This window comes from Podarcis gaigeae (genome assembly GCF_964106915.1).
Source record: "Podarcis gaigeae genome assembly, chromosome: 14".
Lineage (NCBI taxonomy): Eukaryota > Metazoa > Chordata > Lepidosauria > Squamata > Lacertidae > Podarcis > Podarcis gaigeae.
The window spans coordinates 36,407,168-36,424,958 of record NC_139690.1 but is presented as its reverse complement, the minus strand read 5'-3'; the positions used below and the strand labels follow the sequence as shown (position 1 = coordinate 36,424,958).

The 17,791-nt window shown below is 45.9% G+C and overlaps 1 protein-coding gene across 1 annotated transcript; it reads left to right on the top strand.

Moving 5' to 3' along the window:
- Positions 1 to 4,918: 4,918 nt before the first annotated feature.
- On the top strand, positions 4,919 to 17,484 carry METTL26 (methyltransferase like 26). The gene is made up of 6 exons (XM_083711148.1): positions 4,919 to 5,418; positions 8,070 to 8,232; positions 11,548 to 11,607; positions 12,757 to 12,824; positions 13,858 to 13,936; positions 15,734 to 17,484. The coding sequence occupies exons 1-6, from the start codon at positions 4,934 to 4,936 to the stop codon at positions 15,779 to 15,781; spliced, it is 903 nt and encodes a 300-aa protein (XP_083567274.1). The 5' UTR covers positions 4,919 to 4,933; the 3' UTR covers positions 15,782 to 17,484.
- The last annotated feature ends 307 nt before the right edge of the window (positions 17,485 to 17,791 follow it).

The following is a 17,791-nucleotide window of genomic DNA, read 5'->3' as shown; positions in this document are numbered from 1 at the left end:
GCTGGGAGAGAGAACCCTGCCTGAAAATCCCAGAAAACTGCTGCCAGTCAGTGTGGACAATACAGAGCTTGATGGACCAATAGTATGACTCGGCCAGTATCATGCATCTTCTTATATTCCTATGTATATTAAGAGAAGTGCTTCATGGGAAAGCCAGTGGGCTCTGCCTTGCCTTCACCTTTCTCCATGTGCTCCAAGGTGAGCCAAGTTCAGAGATGACCTTGGGAATTCCTGCTCTAGCTAGCCAAAGGTCGGCAATGTTGCAAGGGTGACTTTGTCTGTTTGTAGGTGAAAGGTGCCACCTTCCTCCCGCCGTTGCATTGCATGCCCTCTAGTCAATTGACTACTATTCAAATCCAGCCTACCTAACGAGCACTCGAGGCCAAACTACAGACGAAGTTAAATTAGATGGGTTCCTCTTTGCCCCTCACAAGCAGTTTTTAATTAACTAATTAATTAATAATATTTATTTAAAATGTAGATTGCGACAGCTGGGAAGGGCTGGTAATTCACAAGACCATATGTAGTGGGATTTTAAGCCTTTCTTCCCCTTCTGCAGCGCTGAGGAAACTCTTCTGAAACTGGTACAGTATTTTGCATTGAGAAGAAGTGCCCCCCCCCCCACTTTGGCCGAGATGCAGTGACTCCCCTGCACACCCACTCAAAAACAAGTAGCAGTTTTTTTTTTTTTTAAAGGGTGGTTTCCCCCTTGAAACTGCAAACGCTTCACCTCCCTTCCTGCTGCAATCCTAATAATAATATAACAAAAGCTGCATGTTAAGTTATGTCCACATTAGTGACTTAAGCAGAGCCGTCTTTCCCATAGGGCTTAGTGGTGCGTTGCGCCAGGGTGCTGGGCTCTCAGGGGCACCACAATGAGTGGGAGAGCTGCGCGGTTTTGCTGGTGGCCTCCCCTTTCCCTGTATGCTTGCCAGCTGCGCCCCGTCAACCATATGGCTGGCGGGCATGCAGCTTGCCTCCCAAGCCTCCACGGGAGGAGAGCAATCCCTGCAGAGGCTTAGGATGGAAGCTGCGCCCCCCCTCCATGGCTGGCAGTGTGCAGCTTTGGGCCCCCCCTTATCCATTGTAATTTCGGGGCGCTGGGCAGATATTTGCACTCCAGTGCTGCATCTGCTAAAGATGGCCCTGGACTTAAGACACAGCAAAGTCCTAGAGCCATAGAATTGTAGAGCTGGAAGGGACACCCCCCCCCCTAATGCAGCAATCTTTAGCCCGAGATGGGGCTCAAACCCACAACCCAGAGATTTAGAGTCTCACATTCTACTGACTGAGCTATCACATTGTCATCCCTTCTTACAGCTGTGTTTCAAGCCACATTTGCACAAAGTTTCATCTAATCAGAAAGCAGCTGAGGAGGTCTTCAACTGAGAAGGATGGCCTTTTTGGTTTCCCTGCTCCTACAGCTCCCCCCCCCCAAACAAAATCTATCCACAAAGCTGTCATCTTTGCGTACCTATTCAGCTAAATGTGCATTGTGCCAAGCAGCTGGCTCAAATGTTTATATTACCCTGCATCTGCTTTTCTAACCGGATTGGAGCTGGTTTGAGAAAAAGACAGCAGTATTTGTCAAGAATCTACAGGATCAATATGGATTGTGGCTAAGTTTGTGCGAATGTGGCTTCAAAATTTAGCCATGGGATCCTGTTGGATGTGGAGTAAATGGAAATGGGAACTTGCATTTTGATGCAAAGATGTCTACTCTGACCCTTGAGCATAGCTGTCAACTTACAGATTTGAAAATAAGGGACCAGCGGCCTTGAAAATAACGGACCAGCAGCCAAAATAAGGGACCTGCAGCCTCACCTGTTCCAGGCACTCCAGTCTTCCTGTCCTCCTGCAGTCTGGTCAAACTCATGCTGGTAGCTTCGAGAACACTGTTCAACCAACTTTGTAACCAGAGGTTCAACTGAATAGAATCTGAATCACATGCACCACAAGGCCTATGCAGCCTCAACTTAAGATGGCTCCCCAGCCTGGCTTTGCACTGCAAAGTTTGCAGCAGCACGTGCAACAAAATGGCGTCCAGCATTCAAAAAACCCCTCAGCTTGCATTAACTAGCCACACACAAGGCATGCAAGCTCCACAATCCAGTCATTCTTAGACTTCTTATTGGGTGAGCAACACAGCCAAGCAACACAGTTGGAGCCTCCCTCCTCCCTGGCTGGCAGGGAGGGAGGAAGAGGAGCTGCTTCCTTTGAAATTTAAGGGACATCATTTAAGGGACATTTAAGGGACATCCATCAATAAGGGACAGCAGCAGGACATGGCGCTGGAATAAGGGATTGTCCCTTCAAATAAGGGACACTTGACAGCTATGCCCTTGAGCAATTGGGGAAAAGGGAAATCCCAGTACATACCCTTCAACATTTCATAATGACAACAGGGGTGTGTGTGCTTGCAGTAGCACCCCAATTCTCATGAAACCCCAATTCTTACAGCATGGATTTTTGAGGGTCTGCTGGATTCACATCAGAGAGCAATGTTGGTGGTGCTTTGAAAATTATATACGGCAATTGCACCGGTAGCTGGAAATGTTCCAAGGTCCATGTCCTCCTGGAAGCTGAGCTTGTTTACATGAATGAAGTGGATTCAGAGCTGGATTTACCAATGTCTGGGCCATAGGTGAAAACAGTTTACAGATTATCCCAAGGTATGCGGAAGCTTTTGTAAGTTGTGGGCAGATCATCTTTCTTATGTATCGGGCCTCCTATTCATACGGATGCAAAATTAATCCAAGAGTTCCACCCTTCTGGGAGCAGGGGGACACAAACAAGTGTCCTACATTATAGGCAAGAATCTTCTAAGTTGCAGGGTTGTCCAGTTGAGAGATTATGGCTGTGCACACATTACTTTTCATTCTGGCTCCAGTGCTCTCCCACTGCTGGCGTTTGAAGCCGAGTGCATAGGACAGAGGTTCTCAAAGGATGTGGCAGGAGAGGACAGCAAGTGTGGCAGGAAGATTCAAGGACAGTCAAAGAAACATTTAAACATTTCAATGGACTATCCTATAGTTTCAAAATAAATCTTTTTGGATATACCTTCAGAAACATTATCTGCGCCTCTCTTCAAGAGCATTGGCTACTCTTCTATGATTCTCCACAGCATATTGTTGTGAGCGGGGATTTTCAATTCCAACAAATTTTAAAGATCGGAAAAGAGAAAGTCTTATTTGTGTTGATGAGGAGATGAGAGCTTGTTTGTCTCAAATCAGACCCAATATAAATGAGGTTACCTGGAAAAAGCAAGCTCACATCTCTTAGTTTGTAAGGTACATATGTAAGAGGCTTGTTTATAACTATATTTTGGGAATAATTCATTTCTTATGTAGCTGCATTGTTTTATACTTTCTGGATGCCCCATGATCAAATTATAAAATAGTTCTGTTCTGTGTTCTCAAGCACTGCTAGTTTTTTCTTTTCCTTTTCCAATGTATTTCTTACCGATAAAACATTTGGCGTGATGCAAGCAATTTTTTATTCCGAAACTGTGGCCCAGAAAAAGAAAGTTTGAAAACCACTGGCCTATGACGTTAGCCACAACAGCTAACAACATAATAGTTTTTAAAAGCTTAGGAGAGTTTGAATTGTTTAAAGTATGTATTATTTTAAGCTGTATTGTTTTGCTGCCCTGGGCTCCTTTGGGAGGAAGGAAGGGATACAGACATTTAATAATAATACTAAGACATTCCAGGATGGTCCTTTCAGCAAAATGGGTATAACAACAAGTCTGACATAACTTATACTTCCATCCACCGTCCTTCCCCCTGAAAAAATGGGGTTTAATAATGATGGACTTTATCTACATTGGCATTAACAAAGTAAGTTTTAAATGTTTGCAAACTCAGAAAAAAAGTTACATTTTGTCATTTGCCCTTTTTTTGGTATAAAATAAAAAAAACCACTGAAAAGTCAGGAGCATGTTATTTTTTCATGAAACTAATGAGAAAATTACAAGATACTTACCATTGCGTACCTATAGGTGGCTCCCTCTTACGGCTTGATAGGAACCCCCAGAGCAAGAATTTCCTAACCGCGCCGCTGGTGTAGTGGTATCATGCAAGATTCCCATTCTTGCGACCCGGGTTCGATTCCCGGGCGGCGCAGGATTTTTTTGTTTTTTTTGGTCTCGTTTTACTTCGCAAACACTATAAGTATATAATATTTGCATGCGCAAACTCGTGATAACAGTTTCCCGCTTCTCCTCCTTTGTGTCACGCGCCTGCTTTGCGTCTATATCCGCTCCATGATTTTAAAGCTGTAATTCTACGTGCATCTTTAGCTGGGAAGAACCCCCACTTAAACCCAGAAGAAGGGCATTACTTTCGAGTATACACGAACGGGAAAAAGCCATCTGTATTCAGGGCTCACCCCCCATTCATTACATCCAGAATAACCTGTTTTCCAATACAATTTAGTTCTGTAGAGTATTTGTAAAGGATAATACAAACCTATCTTATAGGGTAGTTGCATTATAATTTAGACAATGAATATGAAGTCTTTCAACACAATAAAACTTAATAATAATAATATAAATTGTTTTTATTATTAACAACAATGTCTCAGAGGAGTACACCAGTTCACCGGCTACTGCAGCAAAAAGGAATAAAGAGCCCTGCGGACTGGCACCTTGAAATATCCCTTTTCTTTTTTGCAGCCGAAATTTCAAAGGAATCTGTAAGGCATGAATTAGCTACAGCAGCCCAGGTACTTACTAGGGAGTAAATCTATGGTTTATTTGCTAAGTCCAAACACACATTCAAGAAGCCCGCGCTTCCTATCGTTTGAAAATCAAGATCCCCCCTCCCCCAGAAACCTGGTTTCCGGACTTTCCAAGCACCCACTTACAAAACCATCTATACCAGGAGGCGGGGCAGAAGTGGAACCAATAGCCACGCTCCCCCCGCGCTGCATTATGGGAATCGTAGTCTTTTGCTTTGTGGCTTCATTTAACTTCCTCGATCTCCTTCCCTCCCTCCCTCCCAGCAGCTCCGAGGACAAAATTCCCAGCCTGCAATCCTTGGGTGCGGGGGTGCGAGCCTCCTTAAAGGTAGACCTAGAGGACGAGAAGGAAAGTCCTTGCAGGCTGCTTGCGGATCCTGCAGCCAAACTGTTGCAAGGCGCCCTGCGGCTCTCCTTCTGCTCTGCAAGCGGCAAGTCCCTTCCAAGGACCCCCTCACCCCTCTTTTGCAGGATGAGTGCCGCGTTCGTAGCAGCGGCGGGGGAGAGGAACAAGGAGCCTATCCTGAGCGTCCTCCGGGACTACGTGAACCCCTGCCAGCCGCAAGTCCAGGTGCTGGAAGTGGCTTCAGGCTCCGGGCAGCACGCGGCCCACTTTGCCCAAATGATGCCCAACGTGCTCTGGCAGCCCTCGGATGTGGATCCGAAATGCATCGAGAGGTAAGGCGAGGCGTAGGAGCCTCGCTGCTGGGGCGGACCTGGGATGGATCGTCGGAGTGGACTTGCACGGGAGTCCCCGCCGGTCCAGTCTGGACACGAGGAGGACCCTCCCTGCATCCTGGGTCTCGTCTGAAACGTGTTCTTGACGCGCTTCAGGCCTCATGTGCACTATATACATTGAATGCACGGACTATGCCATGTGGCTGGTGGGTGTTGCTCCTCCCACCCACTTTTCACAGCTGGCTCGCGGGGGTGGGAGTCTGCTCTGTCAGTGAGTTCCGTGCAGGAAACACACTGGCGAAGCAGCCGTGCCCGGCGGGACTGAGCCCCACCGCCACCACTACCCCGCCCATGAGCTGACGTTACCCAATGACACCAGCAGATTGACAGCAGGTGGGCTTGGTTAGGGGGAAAGGGATCAGCAGTTCCCCACCCATGGTGAAGTTATTGCATCCATAAGAGGATGGCACGATGGCTTTCCGGTCTCTCCCCTTCTCTGTCGCTCCCCACCCTGCAGAATGGACTTACAGAATCTTCTCTGCATTATAGACAATAGTTAAGAAATAAATGTCTTATTAGCCTGTGCCTGCCTGTAAGACTAATGCTGGAAATTAATGGTTTTAGGGCTGTGGTCAGTATAAAATATTTATTTAAAGGGATTTAAATTAAGGGTGCCTTAAAACTGAACCTGGAAACCAACTGGCACCCAATGTAAGCAATACAGGATTGGCATAATAAGTCTGGTCTCTAGCTTCGTGGCAGCTGTGTTCTGTATGAAATGGTATTTTTGAGCTCCCTTTAAAGACAACCCTGTGTAGTGAGTGTTATTGTATTTGTTTGCTTGTTTTCTTCTTCTTCTAAGCATCTTTAACTGGTCTTAAACTGAAAGAGCATCTTGGAGGTTTCTTTCTTTTTTCCCTTCAGGTTTACAAAACAAACAAAAAAACAGATACTAAAAAAGAGAGAACACGCAATGAAAAAAGAGTGGAGAAGGAGGAGGAAAAAAGCAAACTCAAGCTCCAGCTTTTGAAGCTGCTGGTGTAAAAATGGCCAGCAGGGATGGAAGCAAATCCAAAAGCCTGGTGGAATGGCTGTTTCTAGGTGACAGTTGAGGGAGGGCAAAATAATGTAAAGCAGTAGTTAAAAAGTGTCCCTTAAAAGTGAGCTTGCCCATAATGATTGGCCAGCTTCGTGGTTAGTTGGTTGCTCTGATTCTTGCTACGAAGGCCGGTCTAAGTGGACCTTGACCAGGTCCAGCAAAGCATCTCCTTTGCCTCTAAACACAGGATCACTGAGCACTGCTCTGTTACACGTTAACTCTTCAGCAAATCTCAGTATTCATTCTGGTTTTGCAAATCTGAAACATATCCTTGGGGCAGGTGGGGCTGGGGAGGAAAGTGTACCACGCATGGCTGAAGTCAGCCCAGCCCCTAGTTTAGGGGATAGCGCAGACCATAGTTTAGTGCCAGGCCTATAATTCTTTGAATTTAGTACCAAACTAATATTACATCACTTGTGTATTTAGCAATTGCTTTAGTGGTTGGCACTTTTGTTTTGTTAATTAAAGTAAATTATAGTCACAGGATCTGAATTGGGTTCCTGGCAGGATGGGTTGATGGGTACAGGGGCTTACTACTTCATTCCCACTGCAGTTCTGATCCAGAAACAGCCCCCCCCCCCAAAAAAAAACCCCACACAACTTGCTCTTTCCACTGAAATCAAAGTTTCCATTGGCACCTAAAATGTCCTAAGAACATTCATATATTAAGCTAACACTCTGAAAGACATGCTATAAGAGGGAAACAGGATAGGGAGAGGAGCTGCTGCTTAATTGGCCAATGGATGAGGACAGGTCAGCCTCCCCTTTCTAGTGGGGGGGCCGGCGAGAGACAGCCTCGCAGTGGCCCTTGGTAGAGGCCTGAGTACTTTTCATTTTAAAAGTGTTTATAAAAGCTGTGGGTGGCAAGTGTGATCTGGGAAGAGGCATTCTGTCTGTGAGAAGCCCCTCTTTAAGGGCAACATTGGCTGCTTTTTCCTTTTTTTAGGAAGGCTGTGGGTCATTTCCCCCCATGCACAATTTACGCAGGTTTAATTGATTAATTGGAAGGGTTCTTCTGAACTCTTCAGCAGCTTTGCTGGTAACACAACCAACCTCCTTTGCACTTCATTTATCGGCTGGATTTGCTTTATGCTTTCAACTGGTTGGTTTGGTGGTGCAATGAAGCCATTTTAGGAATGGGCCTTTAGCTCAGTGGCAGGATTATCTGCCTTGCATGTAGAAGGCCCCAGGTTCAGTCCCTGGCATCTCCAGGTAGGGCTGCATGAAACCCCCAAAGAGCTGCTGCCAAAGTTTGTAGAAAATACTGAGCTTGGTGGACCAAAAGTTGCTTCCTATGTTCCCATATTCAGACTGTGCAGTTAATGGACTGGTGCAAGGCCTCCTCTTTAAATGGCAATAGGCGTCTCATACATGAGATCATCCATCCCTGCTTTGCCTGGAGGCTCTCCTGCTGAGAAGGGCCCTGGACTTGTACCCCAGAGTCTCCTACCCCGATGGCACCCCTGTCCCTACTGAGAGCAAACTGCTGGTGCCGGCTCTACCATTGACCCTTGCCCCATCTGCAGTCTGGCTCTCTTCCTTCTCTTTCTAGCATTTCTGAATTTATCAGGGCGTACCGCCTCCCGAATGTCAAACCACCCATTTACTTGGATGCATCGCGCAGCTGGGAGACGTGGGGCGGCTTGCGCCCGGACTCTCTGGACCTCATTGTCAACATCAACATGATTCATATCTCGGACATGAGCTGCACGGAGGTGAGGCCACGCTCCTGTCAGCCCGCTTGGCAGTGAAAGCCTGTACTGTGTCTGCTGGGAAGTCAAGCCCACTGAGCTGAATGGGACTTCATATTATTCTGATTTATTTACCCAACCTTCACCCTAAGGTGCCAGGGCGGGTTAGAACAACAGAAACACCATGCTAAAAACAGTTTGAAATGTGGTGCTACAGGAAGTTCTTGCAAAGTATGATTTTATGTGAATTTGATTGCATCCCAGGACTTATTAACGACCCCTCCGTTGCGCTTCCATGGAATCATAATATTATTTGTAGCATTGGATTTATGTCTCTGCAATAACCATTTGTCCACTCTGTATCATTTTCTTTTTAAAGTTGTGGACCATATGGCACCAAACAGGCAAGCCATTGTTCATTTCTGTATCTCTTTTAAGTTTGTAATGTTATATGTGGCAAAAGAAAGCAATTTATTAAAATTTAAAACGCAATCACAGGAATAAGGTAAGGCCCTAAAATATCCACCTAGGGTGCCAGAAGGTAAAAAGGAGTGTCTTCACCTCTTACTCCCAGGTAAGTGCATATAGTGGGAACGGGGAACTTTTTTCTGCCCATTTCTATCAGGGTAATTTGGATAATGCCTTTTGCCTGCCTGATCAAGGGAGAGAAAGGGGTGTGTGAATGAAGAAAGTAGTCAGCTGTACAAAGGTAAAATTTACATTAATGACTCCACCCACTTTTGCCTTTGACCCCGCCCACCAGAATCAGACTGCCAAGCACCACCTGAGCCAAATGCTTGCTGGACCAAGCACCTGGCCCAACACTGGCTCTCCAAATGCTGCTGAACTCCAACTCCCACCAGCCCCATCTGGAAGCAGGTATCAGGTTGGCAGGGGCCAATTGGATCTTCTCAAGTATGGATCAATTTTATGGCTCCTTGGCTCAATGCCCTGTGCAGGGGAACCGCCTGCACAACCCTAAATCCAATTCTGCAGGTTGGGGAAAGATGACGCTAACTACTGGTATTTTGATTTGACATCTTAGAAGCTTCCTGGCAGTAGGTCCAAATCATACCTAGGTAGCTCCTTAACTGGTTTCTACTGGTAAGCAACAACAGGCCATTAAGTCAGGAAATGCTTATAAACTGGAAGAAAAAAGTGATTTTTAATTCCTTTTAAAGTCACTAAGTGTGTGTTACACTAATAAGTAGTAGTAGATGCATGTTTAGCTGTGTGCTAGTAGCAGAACCTTGTAGTCTCTAGTTACTTATGTTACCAAGCCTTGTTCATATAATCATAGACAGCGCCAAGAACGGTGGCACTTAATTCCCCCCCCCCAAAAAAAAAAGATAAGATTTTAACCATCTGCTTTTAAATGAAGCAACATCCATTTAGACCAGGGATTGTCAACCTTGTCCCTACTGCCCACTTGTGGGTGTTTCAGGATTCTAGGTGGGCGGTAGGGGGTTCTATGGCACAAGCTGAATCCTCCTTCCATTGAGCACTGGTGGGCGGTAAGGAAATTTCACCATCGAGAAAGATGCGTTAGTGGGCTGTAGGTATAAAAAGGTTGACTACCCCTGATTTAGATGGTCGATTTGAAAATTCTCAGAATATGTACAACTGATCCATTTGAGAGGGGATGAAAGCCAAAATTACAGTAGAGTAATCCCTTTATATCAAATGGTCTGTGAGAGAAAGCAAACTTTCAGGTTTGTTTGGGTTCTTCAGCAGGCTGCATGTTAAGGGCCCAAACAAAAACTGGAAGGAAGGAGACAAACATTAGTTTGCTCATTGGAATAATGGAACGGGGAATGTGTTCTGTGGAGTTAGGGGTATTAGCCCTATCAGTTCCCACTTTTGTTTTTGTATTTTTGCTTAATCTTCAACCCAAGAGTTCCAGCCAACTCCTGGACTTTTAGCAGCCCAAATGGTCAGCTATGGCATTCAAGATTTTTCAGAAACAAATAGTCATTGCAAAGAGAGGGGAGTGAGCTGGATTGGGAGAAGGTTGAGTTGAGGGCTTTAACCCTTAGTCTCTGCTGCTGCCCTGATTGGATGTGCCTTCTCCAGCCTCCCATCAGTGAGTTGCAATGAAGGCAGTTACACTTTCCTTGCTTTTGGATTTGAGTGGTCTCTGTGTAGCTAATGCAAGCGCCATCTTGTGGTTCTTGGTCGGATGTACTTCTAGCTAACAACCTTTCCTGGGCTGTTTGCTAATTTAGGGAACTGGCAGAAATCTAGTGTGTTGCTCTCAGTTGCTTATACACCTACAAGTGGTGCACCATATGGCCAGCTGAGGCTTTTAGTACAGCGGCACCAGGCCTTTGGAATGCCATTCCCTTTGAAATCAGACCAACACTAACAATTCTGATATTTTGCTGCCTGCAGAAAATGCTTCTGTTTTCCCAAGTGATTTTAGAGATTTAATTTGATTCAGTGTTGGTTGGTCATATCTCCTGTATCTTATGATTTTGTAATTTTATGGTGGTTTAACAAATTTATTATTACACTGCCATGAGACCTTTTTCAATGATTTGGCAGGTTAGAAGTACACGCAGGTCTCACTTACTGAAAACAATGCGTTTCCTAGAAATTTTTAGTTATGAGAGTGTTTGCATAATGAGTTGATAATTTCCATTGATTCCTGTGGGGAAATTTTTAATGCGCTCATGCCCACAGAATTTTGACCCCTGAAAGCAAGATATATAAAAAAAATGCTCTCTGATTTTGTCCAATTGCTCCCCCTCCCTTCCTTCCCTGTTCCTCAGCCAACCAATAAAAGGCAAACAAGGAAATAAAAAATAAATGTTTTGTTTGGATATCTGAATCTGTGGTGTGTATAGTAAGGTTTGAGTACTAATTCACTGTGTTTGGATAAGTGAATTTTCACACGTTGAATGTTCAGAAAGCGGGACCCGCGTGCATTCCTACAAATAAACTGATGCAACAGTGAGAGAAATGCGCTCTGCACATGCTTAGAGGAAGCACCCTTGAGTCTACATAGAGTCCATTTCCCTCACCATTGTTGACCAACTGCATCTATGGAGAGGAGGTAGTCTAAGCTGCCTCTTGCTCTGGAAACCAACCACAATTTTGCAAAACTTACATTGTCTTCTTTTACTATTCCGTAAGGAATCTGCAAGAAACAGAATTTAGATACAAAGGAAAAATCCTACTGGAAAGATCAGTTGTCACTTTCTTGCTACGTAATTTTTATACATATCCTGCAAATGCTTTGTGATTCTCATGAAATCCGCTCTTTCCAAATGAGCTTGTTAACCTATTTCCTTTGCATTTTGTTTAATTATTCCCTGCCTCCCCCGCCCCCAACCACAGGGTTTGTTCAGAGGAGCAGGAAAGCTGTTAAAGCCTAAAGCAGTGATGGTCACATACGGGGTAAGCTGTCAGTCAGGATCCTTGTAATTTAGATGCTGCTTTTGCTGAAGCAGCCTTTGTCAAGTGGGTGGCCTCAAAATATTTTGGACTACAACTCCCATCAGCTCCAGACAGCAGTTAAAGAAAACAAGAAACGTGCAAAACTTGCAGTTCCTCCCATCATGCTAAATTCTCCCTCTGTTGTATGAATTTGGCTACATACAGATAATGCACTGGGAAATTTCCTTCCATTTGCAAGTAGCAGCAGAGGAAGGATCTTTCTCAGGACTTAAAAAGGAGCGGGGAAAATTATATTTACTTCTTTTTAAAAACCCTTTAATTCCGCCCCCCCAGATGCTTTTAATGCCACATGTAGTTTTGACCCTGGGCGTGATGGTACAAGGACCCTGAACTCCTATAGATCATGTCTCCTTAGAACAGCCTTCCCTCAATCTGGCACCCTCCAGATGTTTTCGAGTATAAATTGTAGGCTGAAACATCTGGACGGCACCAGCTCAGGGAAGGCTGCTCTAAAGTAACCAGAACGCAAAGCTGCTGTTCTTGGGCCTCTGGTGGTGGTGCAGAACCTGTGCCAATCCAGATGTAACTGGACCACAACTCCCAACATCCTTGGCCATTGGTCACTCTGGCAAAGAATGAGGGCAGCTGAAGTAAACACATCTTGAGGGCTGCAGGTTTATCCTTTGCAACAGCCTAGTGATTCTGTGTATAGAGATTCATGTGATGTTTTTCTTTGGTCTCAGGTTTTTTTGGTTTTTTTGGAAGTTGGTCGCATTCATTCCCAACAGTATGCCATGTCCCCCCCTAGTGGCAACCCTTGGCTCTGCAGAAAATCCAAGGTGCATTTTCTCACACTGGCAACTTTGAGGTAACAGAGCTGATGGTTGCTGTTTTTTGTTTTTTTTAAAGCTTTCTGTAATCTAAGCCCTCCATAACTTCTGAAAGCTTCATTAAGAGAAACTTAGCTGTCTCAATTCTTAGATCCCCCCTCCCCAGTTCTGAGTTAAGGGGTCGCAGGACAAAGAACCCACACATTATTTGATTTAAAAAAAAAAACCCAAACATTTTTTTAAAAATTATTTGATTGTTTGATACCACTTTGTCTTAAACTGTTTGGTGTGTTTTCCCCCTGCCTGATTCCACCCCTAGCCTTATGCTGTGAATGGCTGCATCTACCCACAGAGCAACGTGGACTTTGATTCCTACTTGAGGCAGAGGTAAGGAGGAGCTAGGCCAAATCGAAGGAGTTACTCATAGCATATAAAGCCCTCTGCAGCTTTGGAAATAGTTTACTGTGCCCTCTCAGCCGTTTCCATCTGCAGAAAAGGCATTTTCAAAAGTCCTGCATAATGTTCATTCTGCAACTGCAAGAAATCTTCATTTTCAGCATGGCAGTAGATACCATTAGGAACTCCCTGCCTATTGATATTAAGCACTATGGCTGATGCTTGGTAAAAAAACACACCTTTTTTGTTGTTGTTGTTTCAGCAAGTCTAGCCAGACATGTAATTTTATCAGGCTCAAAGATCTGTTGGTTTTTTATGTATATTTGGATTGTTTTATTTATGTCTACTGTTTCTCAAGTCTCTGGGTTTTAGGGTTATCTTTGCTATTTTAAAATGTTTATTTTATACCATTTTATGCAAATGGCTTAGAGATTTATTTATTTTTGATTGAACAGTATATAAAATAAGGAAGAGTAGTGTGGCTCTACTCCTGAGTTTTACTTGGTTGACATCTGCACCATCCATTCAAAGCACTCTTATACCACTTTAAACAGTCATGACTTACCTCTAAGCATCCTCAAGACTGTAGTTCATTGAGCATTGTTAGGAGGCCCCCATTCCCCTCACAGAACTACAGTTCCCAGAGTTCCCTGGGAAGAGGGATTGACAGTTACACCACTCTTGACAACTGTAGCTCTGTGAGGGAAACCGGGGTCTCCTGGCCACACTTGGGGAAGTCATGACTGCTAAAGCAGTATAACACTGCTTGGAATATAAAGCACAGACATGGCCCAATTCAGGCCATCGTTAGCCACACACGCAGAGCTACAATTCCCAGAGTTCCCTGGGAAGAGGGAGTGATTATTAAGCCATTGTAGGCATCACCTCAAGCAGGATTCTGACGTGTGGATAGGAAACCCTCATGTGGAGGCAGCAGTGTTGCTCTCTGTATGGAAGGACCTCTTGAATGCAGTGATTGACTTCATTCTCTCTCTTCTCCCTCCCCCCCCCCCCCCAATCACAGAAACCCAGCCTGGGGCCTTCGGGACACCGCTTTGCTGCAGCAGCTTGCTGAGATCAATACGATGTGGTTGGAGAGGATGGTAGGTGGTCATAGGAACCTAAAGAATAGGTTTTGGGGAAGGGGGAGTGTGCTGCCCCACAACTGTTGTTTGGCTCCTATTAGCTCCGGCTAGCGTGGCTCAAGGATCTGGGAAGATGGGCACCTGTCAGGGATGGGTGTCAGGAGAATAAGTCACACGGCATCAGTAAAGTTGACTCTTTATTCAAGGAAGTAAGTTCTGCTTAGGAGGCTAGGCATAGTAATAGAGCAACTCTTCCCAGTAGATCTTGCCCTAATGAGGCAGTTGCGATAACTGAAGGTCCCTGCCTTCCACAGCTCTCTAAATCTCCTCCTCCCCAGGGTCCTTCCCAAGCTCCTCCCTATTCTGGTTCTGGGAGACCAGTGGGGAGGGGATCTGGTCACAGCAGGAGCGGGTGACACCCTGACTTCTTCACCAGCCTGACTCATCTCTGCTTCTTGGCCTCTCTCCTCTCCAGTCTCCTCTTCTGGACTGCTCTATGCCACAGCCTCTTCCTGCTCACCAAACCCTGTTGCCCCTTCCTCTTCCGACACCTCCTCCCAGTTTGCTCCTTCTTCTGCCTCTGACTACTCTTTGTCATCCCACCACCAACTCTTTGGCTCTGAGCCTTCTTCCCCTGGGAGTTCCTTTGGGGTTCCCCAGCTGGTTTCTCCCACCACTGAAGTGTTGTTGGCCAGGTGTGGAGTAGCACACCCCCGCGAATGGCAGCAGGATGTCTGTGGGTGAGGGAGGGGGAAATACGTGTTGCAAATAGATTTGGGAGGAGCAAATTTGTCTCTTGGCGAGTGCCTTCACTATGGAAACACCATGGCTGTGTTCTCCCTCCACTGGGAATCAGTTGCTGGGAACAGCAGCTGGAGGGAGTGTGTAGCTGAGGTTCTCCTGGCAGTCTTCTGGTTTGCCATGGTGCAAATGCAGGGCTGGATGGGCCTTTGGTCGGATCCAGCAGGGCTCATCTTGTAATGTTCTGAAGCAGTGTATTAGACATACACTGTGGGTCAGGTGTGAGGAACCTTTGGCCCTCCAGATGGTACTGGACTACAACTCCCATCAGCCCCAGCAAGCACGGCCAATGACCGGGGCGGTGGGAGTTGTATAGTTCTTCAACAGCTGGATGGCTAAAGGGGGTTGCAGACTTTGGGCTCTTAAATTCCAGTGCAGCACTAAAATTCAATTTCCCCACCTTCCATTCTTCAGCATTGTTCTGGCGCCCCTGCAGTGTGGCACCCAGTATCACTGCACCGGTCCCACCACTCTACAACAACCTCTTCCAGAGGTTTCCCACACATGCTGGGCTCTCCAAGCAATTTAGGTTCCTGACCCTCCAGGGTTCTGAGTTGCATGGAGAGCCTAAGGAACTGCCTTATATTGAGTCAGACCATTAGCACACCCAGTTCTATATTGCCTGCACTTGACTGGTTCTCCAGAATGTCAGAAAGGGTTCTGTGCCAGGGATGCCCAGAGATGCTAGGGATTGAGTGTGGGACCTTCTGCATGCCAGGTAGATGCCCTACCACCGAATTATTGTCAATGTCTACAGGAGCAGGGCAGGTTTGCCAGTGCAGAAGTTCAGCCCCCAACATGTGGAGAGTTGCAGGAGAGGAGAAAGTCGTACAAGGGAGGAAGAGGGTCTAGGAAATGTGCCCCTCACTCTCCCCACCCCCTGCAAGGAGAATCTGGCTTGGAGGGGGAGACACCTGAAGAGGCCTAATGGTGTCTTTGGTTGAACTGTGTGCCTGCGTCTGTATAATGTGGCTGCCGAGTATCTCAAGTAACCTCAGGATTTTCTGCTTCCAGGTCGACATGCCTGCAAACAACAAGTGTCTTGTTTTCCGCAAACACTAAGCCAGCCCACCCACTTTCTCTACCAAGGAGAAGGGACCACCAAGGACGGTCAAAGTGTCGTCTGCCGCCGCCAAATTTGCTCTGTGTCTGTCGTGCTCAAGCCCACCAGGTTTCTAGTAGTTTCTTCAGCTCCTGGGTGAAAATAGCTCTTGGTGAGATGGGAATGATGTCCTGTATGAAGATCTGCATCAGGAGAGAAAAGCCTTTACAGAGAATGGAGCTTTGCCCAAATGTTTCTGGCCAGTGTTGAGCTGGCACAGGGATGGAGGAGCTGCAGTCCTCCCAGATGTGCTTGGACTCCCAGTTCCCATCGGCCCTCAGGCAGCATGGCCAGGGGAGGAGGCAGGGATGGAGGGAACTGTGAGCCCAAGCACATCTGGAGGGCCTGCCGGTCCCCCAGCTAGCCCATTCATGCTTTGATTTTGGTATTTGCTGCTGGTTTCGACATTGTGGGTTAGACATGGGCATCCATGTACACATCTCAAACCACCTTTGTCTCTTGTGCATGGTTATTACCTTTCGCCTGCTTCAGTGAAGGCTTTGTTTTCAGGCCTTCTTTGATGGAGACCTCAATGTATTTTGACCCTGTAACTGTGACTTTTGGGTTAAGAGGGGATTTCAGAGTAGAAAATATTACATAATATGGGAGAAAGGAAAGCTCAGAATGACACTTCCCCAAGTAACTGGAGGCTATCATGCAGAGCTAGATGGATTTGATGACTAGTACTCTTTACAGTCCTCCTATTGGAAGAGGCTGGGACTATTTTCCTTTCCTCCTTCTTCCCACCCCGCCCTCCAAATTCTGCTGTGTTCCTTTTCTTCCCATGCTCCTTAGAGAAAAAGTCAATGCCACAATGTGCCAACAACCCACCCAGTAAAGGAGAATGGGAACTCTTTGGCCCTTCAGTGGTTGTTGGACTCCAACTCCCATCAGCCCCAGCATCATCTGGAGGGCCACAGGTTAGCCATCTCCCTGGGCAAAATCTCATCAGCCTCATTACTCTGCTTATGAAAGGGTGGCTGTGGGGGAGACTTTGTTATTTTTTTTTGGCGATATGTAGTTCTGCAGATTCCTCCTCTGCACTCATGATTAGGATTTACACCACATGAATTCTGACAATACAACACCAGACACATCCAGATAAATGGCATGTTATGAGATTGCTGGGTCTGTACCATTTGGGACTGCAGGTGTAGGTTGCACAATTGAATCCCCCCCCCATTCAAAATCTCCCTACCCAGGGAAAACTAGGATGTGAAGGGAAATGGCACTATGCTAGCCTTTCCCCCCAAGAGAGTTTTAACAAAGTTGTTAAAATACTGGGTATTCAATCATGTAATTCCACACCTGTATTCTGAAACGCTACCACCCCAATAACATCATACCCACCTGCACCTGTAGGTTAGCTTACAGTCTAGCAGCTTTAACATGTCTTCAGCTGAGTAATTTCCCCCCTCTTTGCCTGTTCCAAGTGTTCCTCAAAAGAGGTAGCAAATCACTCCAGCACATCTTTTAAAAAAATCTGTATGAAGTAATAGCTCCCTCTAGTGGTGATCAGCCACTAGAGCAGCAACAATGTATAGCTAAGGGCTGAGCTTGTGGGAATAGCAAGGAGGAAGAACTTTGCCAGGGAGATATGTGTGGATGTAATACTGTGTGGACTCTGCTGCATTTGAGTGCAAATAAATATAATGCTTGGGTATTGCTTTGTGAGAAATGTATTCATTTACTGTACTCGATTGAAGTACCAGAGCTTTACTCTCCTACGTAGTCTAGGTTGATGACAAGCAAAGCCAAAGTTTAGATTAAATATTTGTACCCCCACTTTTCTGTTATAATAATGTTCAGAGCAACTTACATAACAAAGGAGTAAACCTTGCAATATGTAACCTGAGAAGATAAAATTTGATCCAGAATCCATCTCTGAATATAAGAGCCGACTGGATCAGGCAAATGACCCACCTAGTCCAGTATCCTGTTCTGACAGTTGCCCAGGCAGGGAGACTCAA

Excerpts from the sequence above, each read along its gene's own strand:
- METTL26 (XM_083711148.1), top strand. The coding sequence starts at position 4,934 with ATGGGAATCGTAGTCTTTTGCTTTGTGGCTTCATTTAACTTCCTCGAT. Across the intron at positions 12,825-13,857 it reads GATTCCTACTTGAGGCAGAG|AAACCCAGCCTGGGGCCTTC; the intron begins GTAAGGAGGAGC and ends CCCCAATCACAG. Across the intron at positions 13,937-15,733 it reads CGATGTGGTTGGAGAGGATG|GTCGACATGCCTGCAAACAA; the intron begins GTAGGTGGTCAT and ends TTCTGCTTCCAG.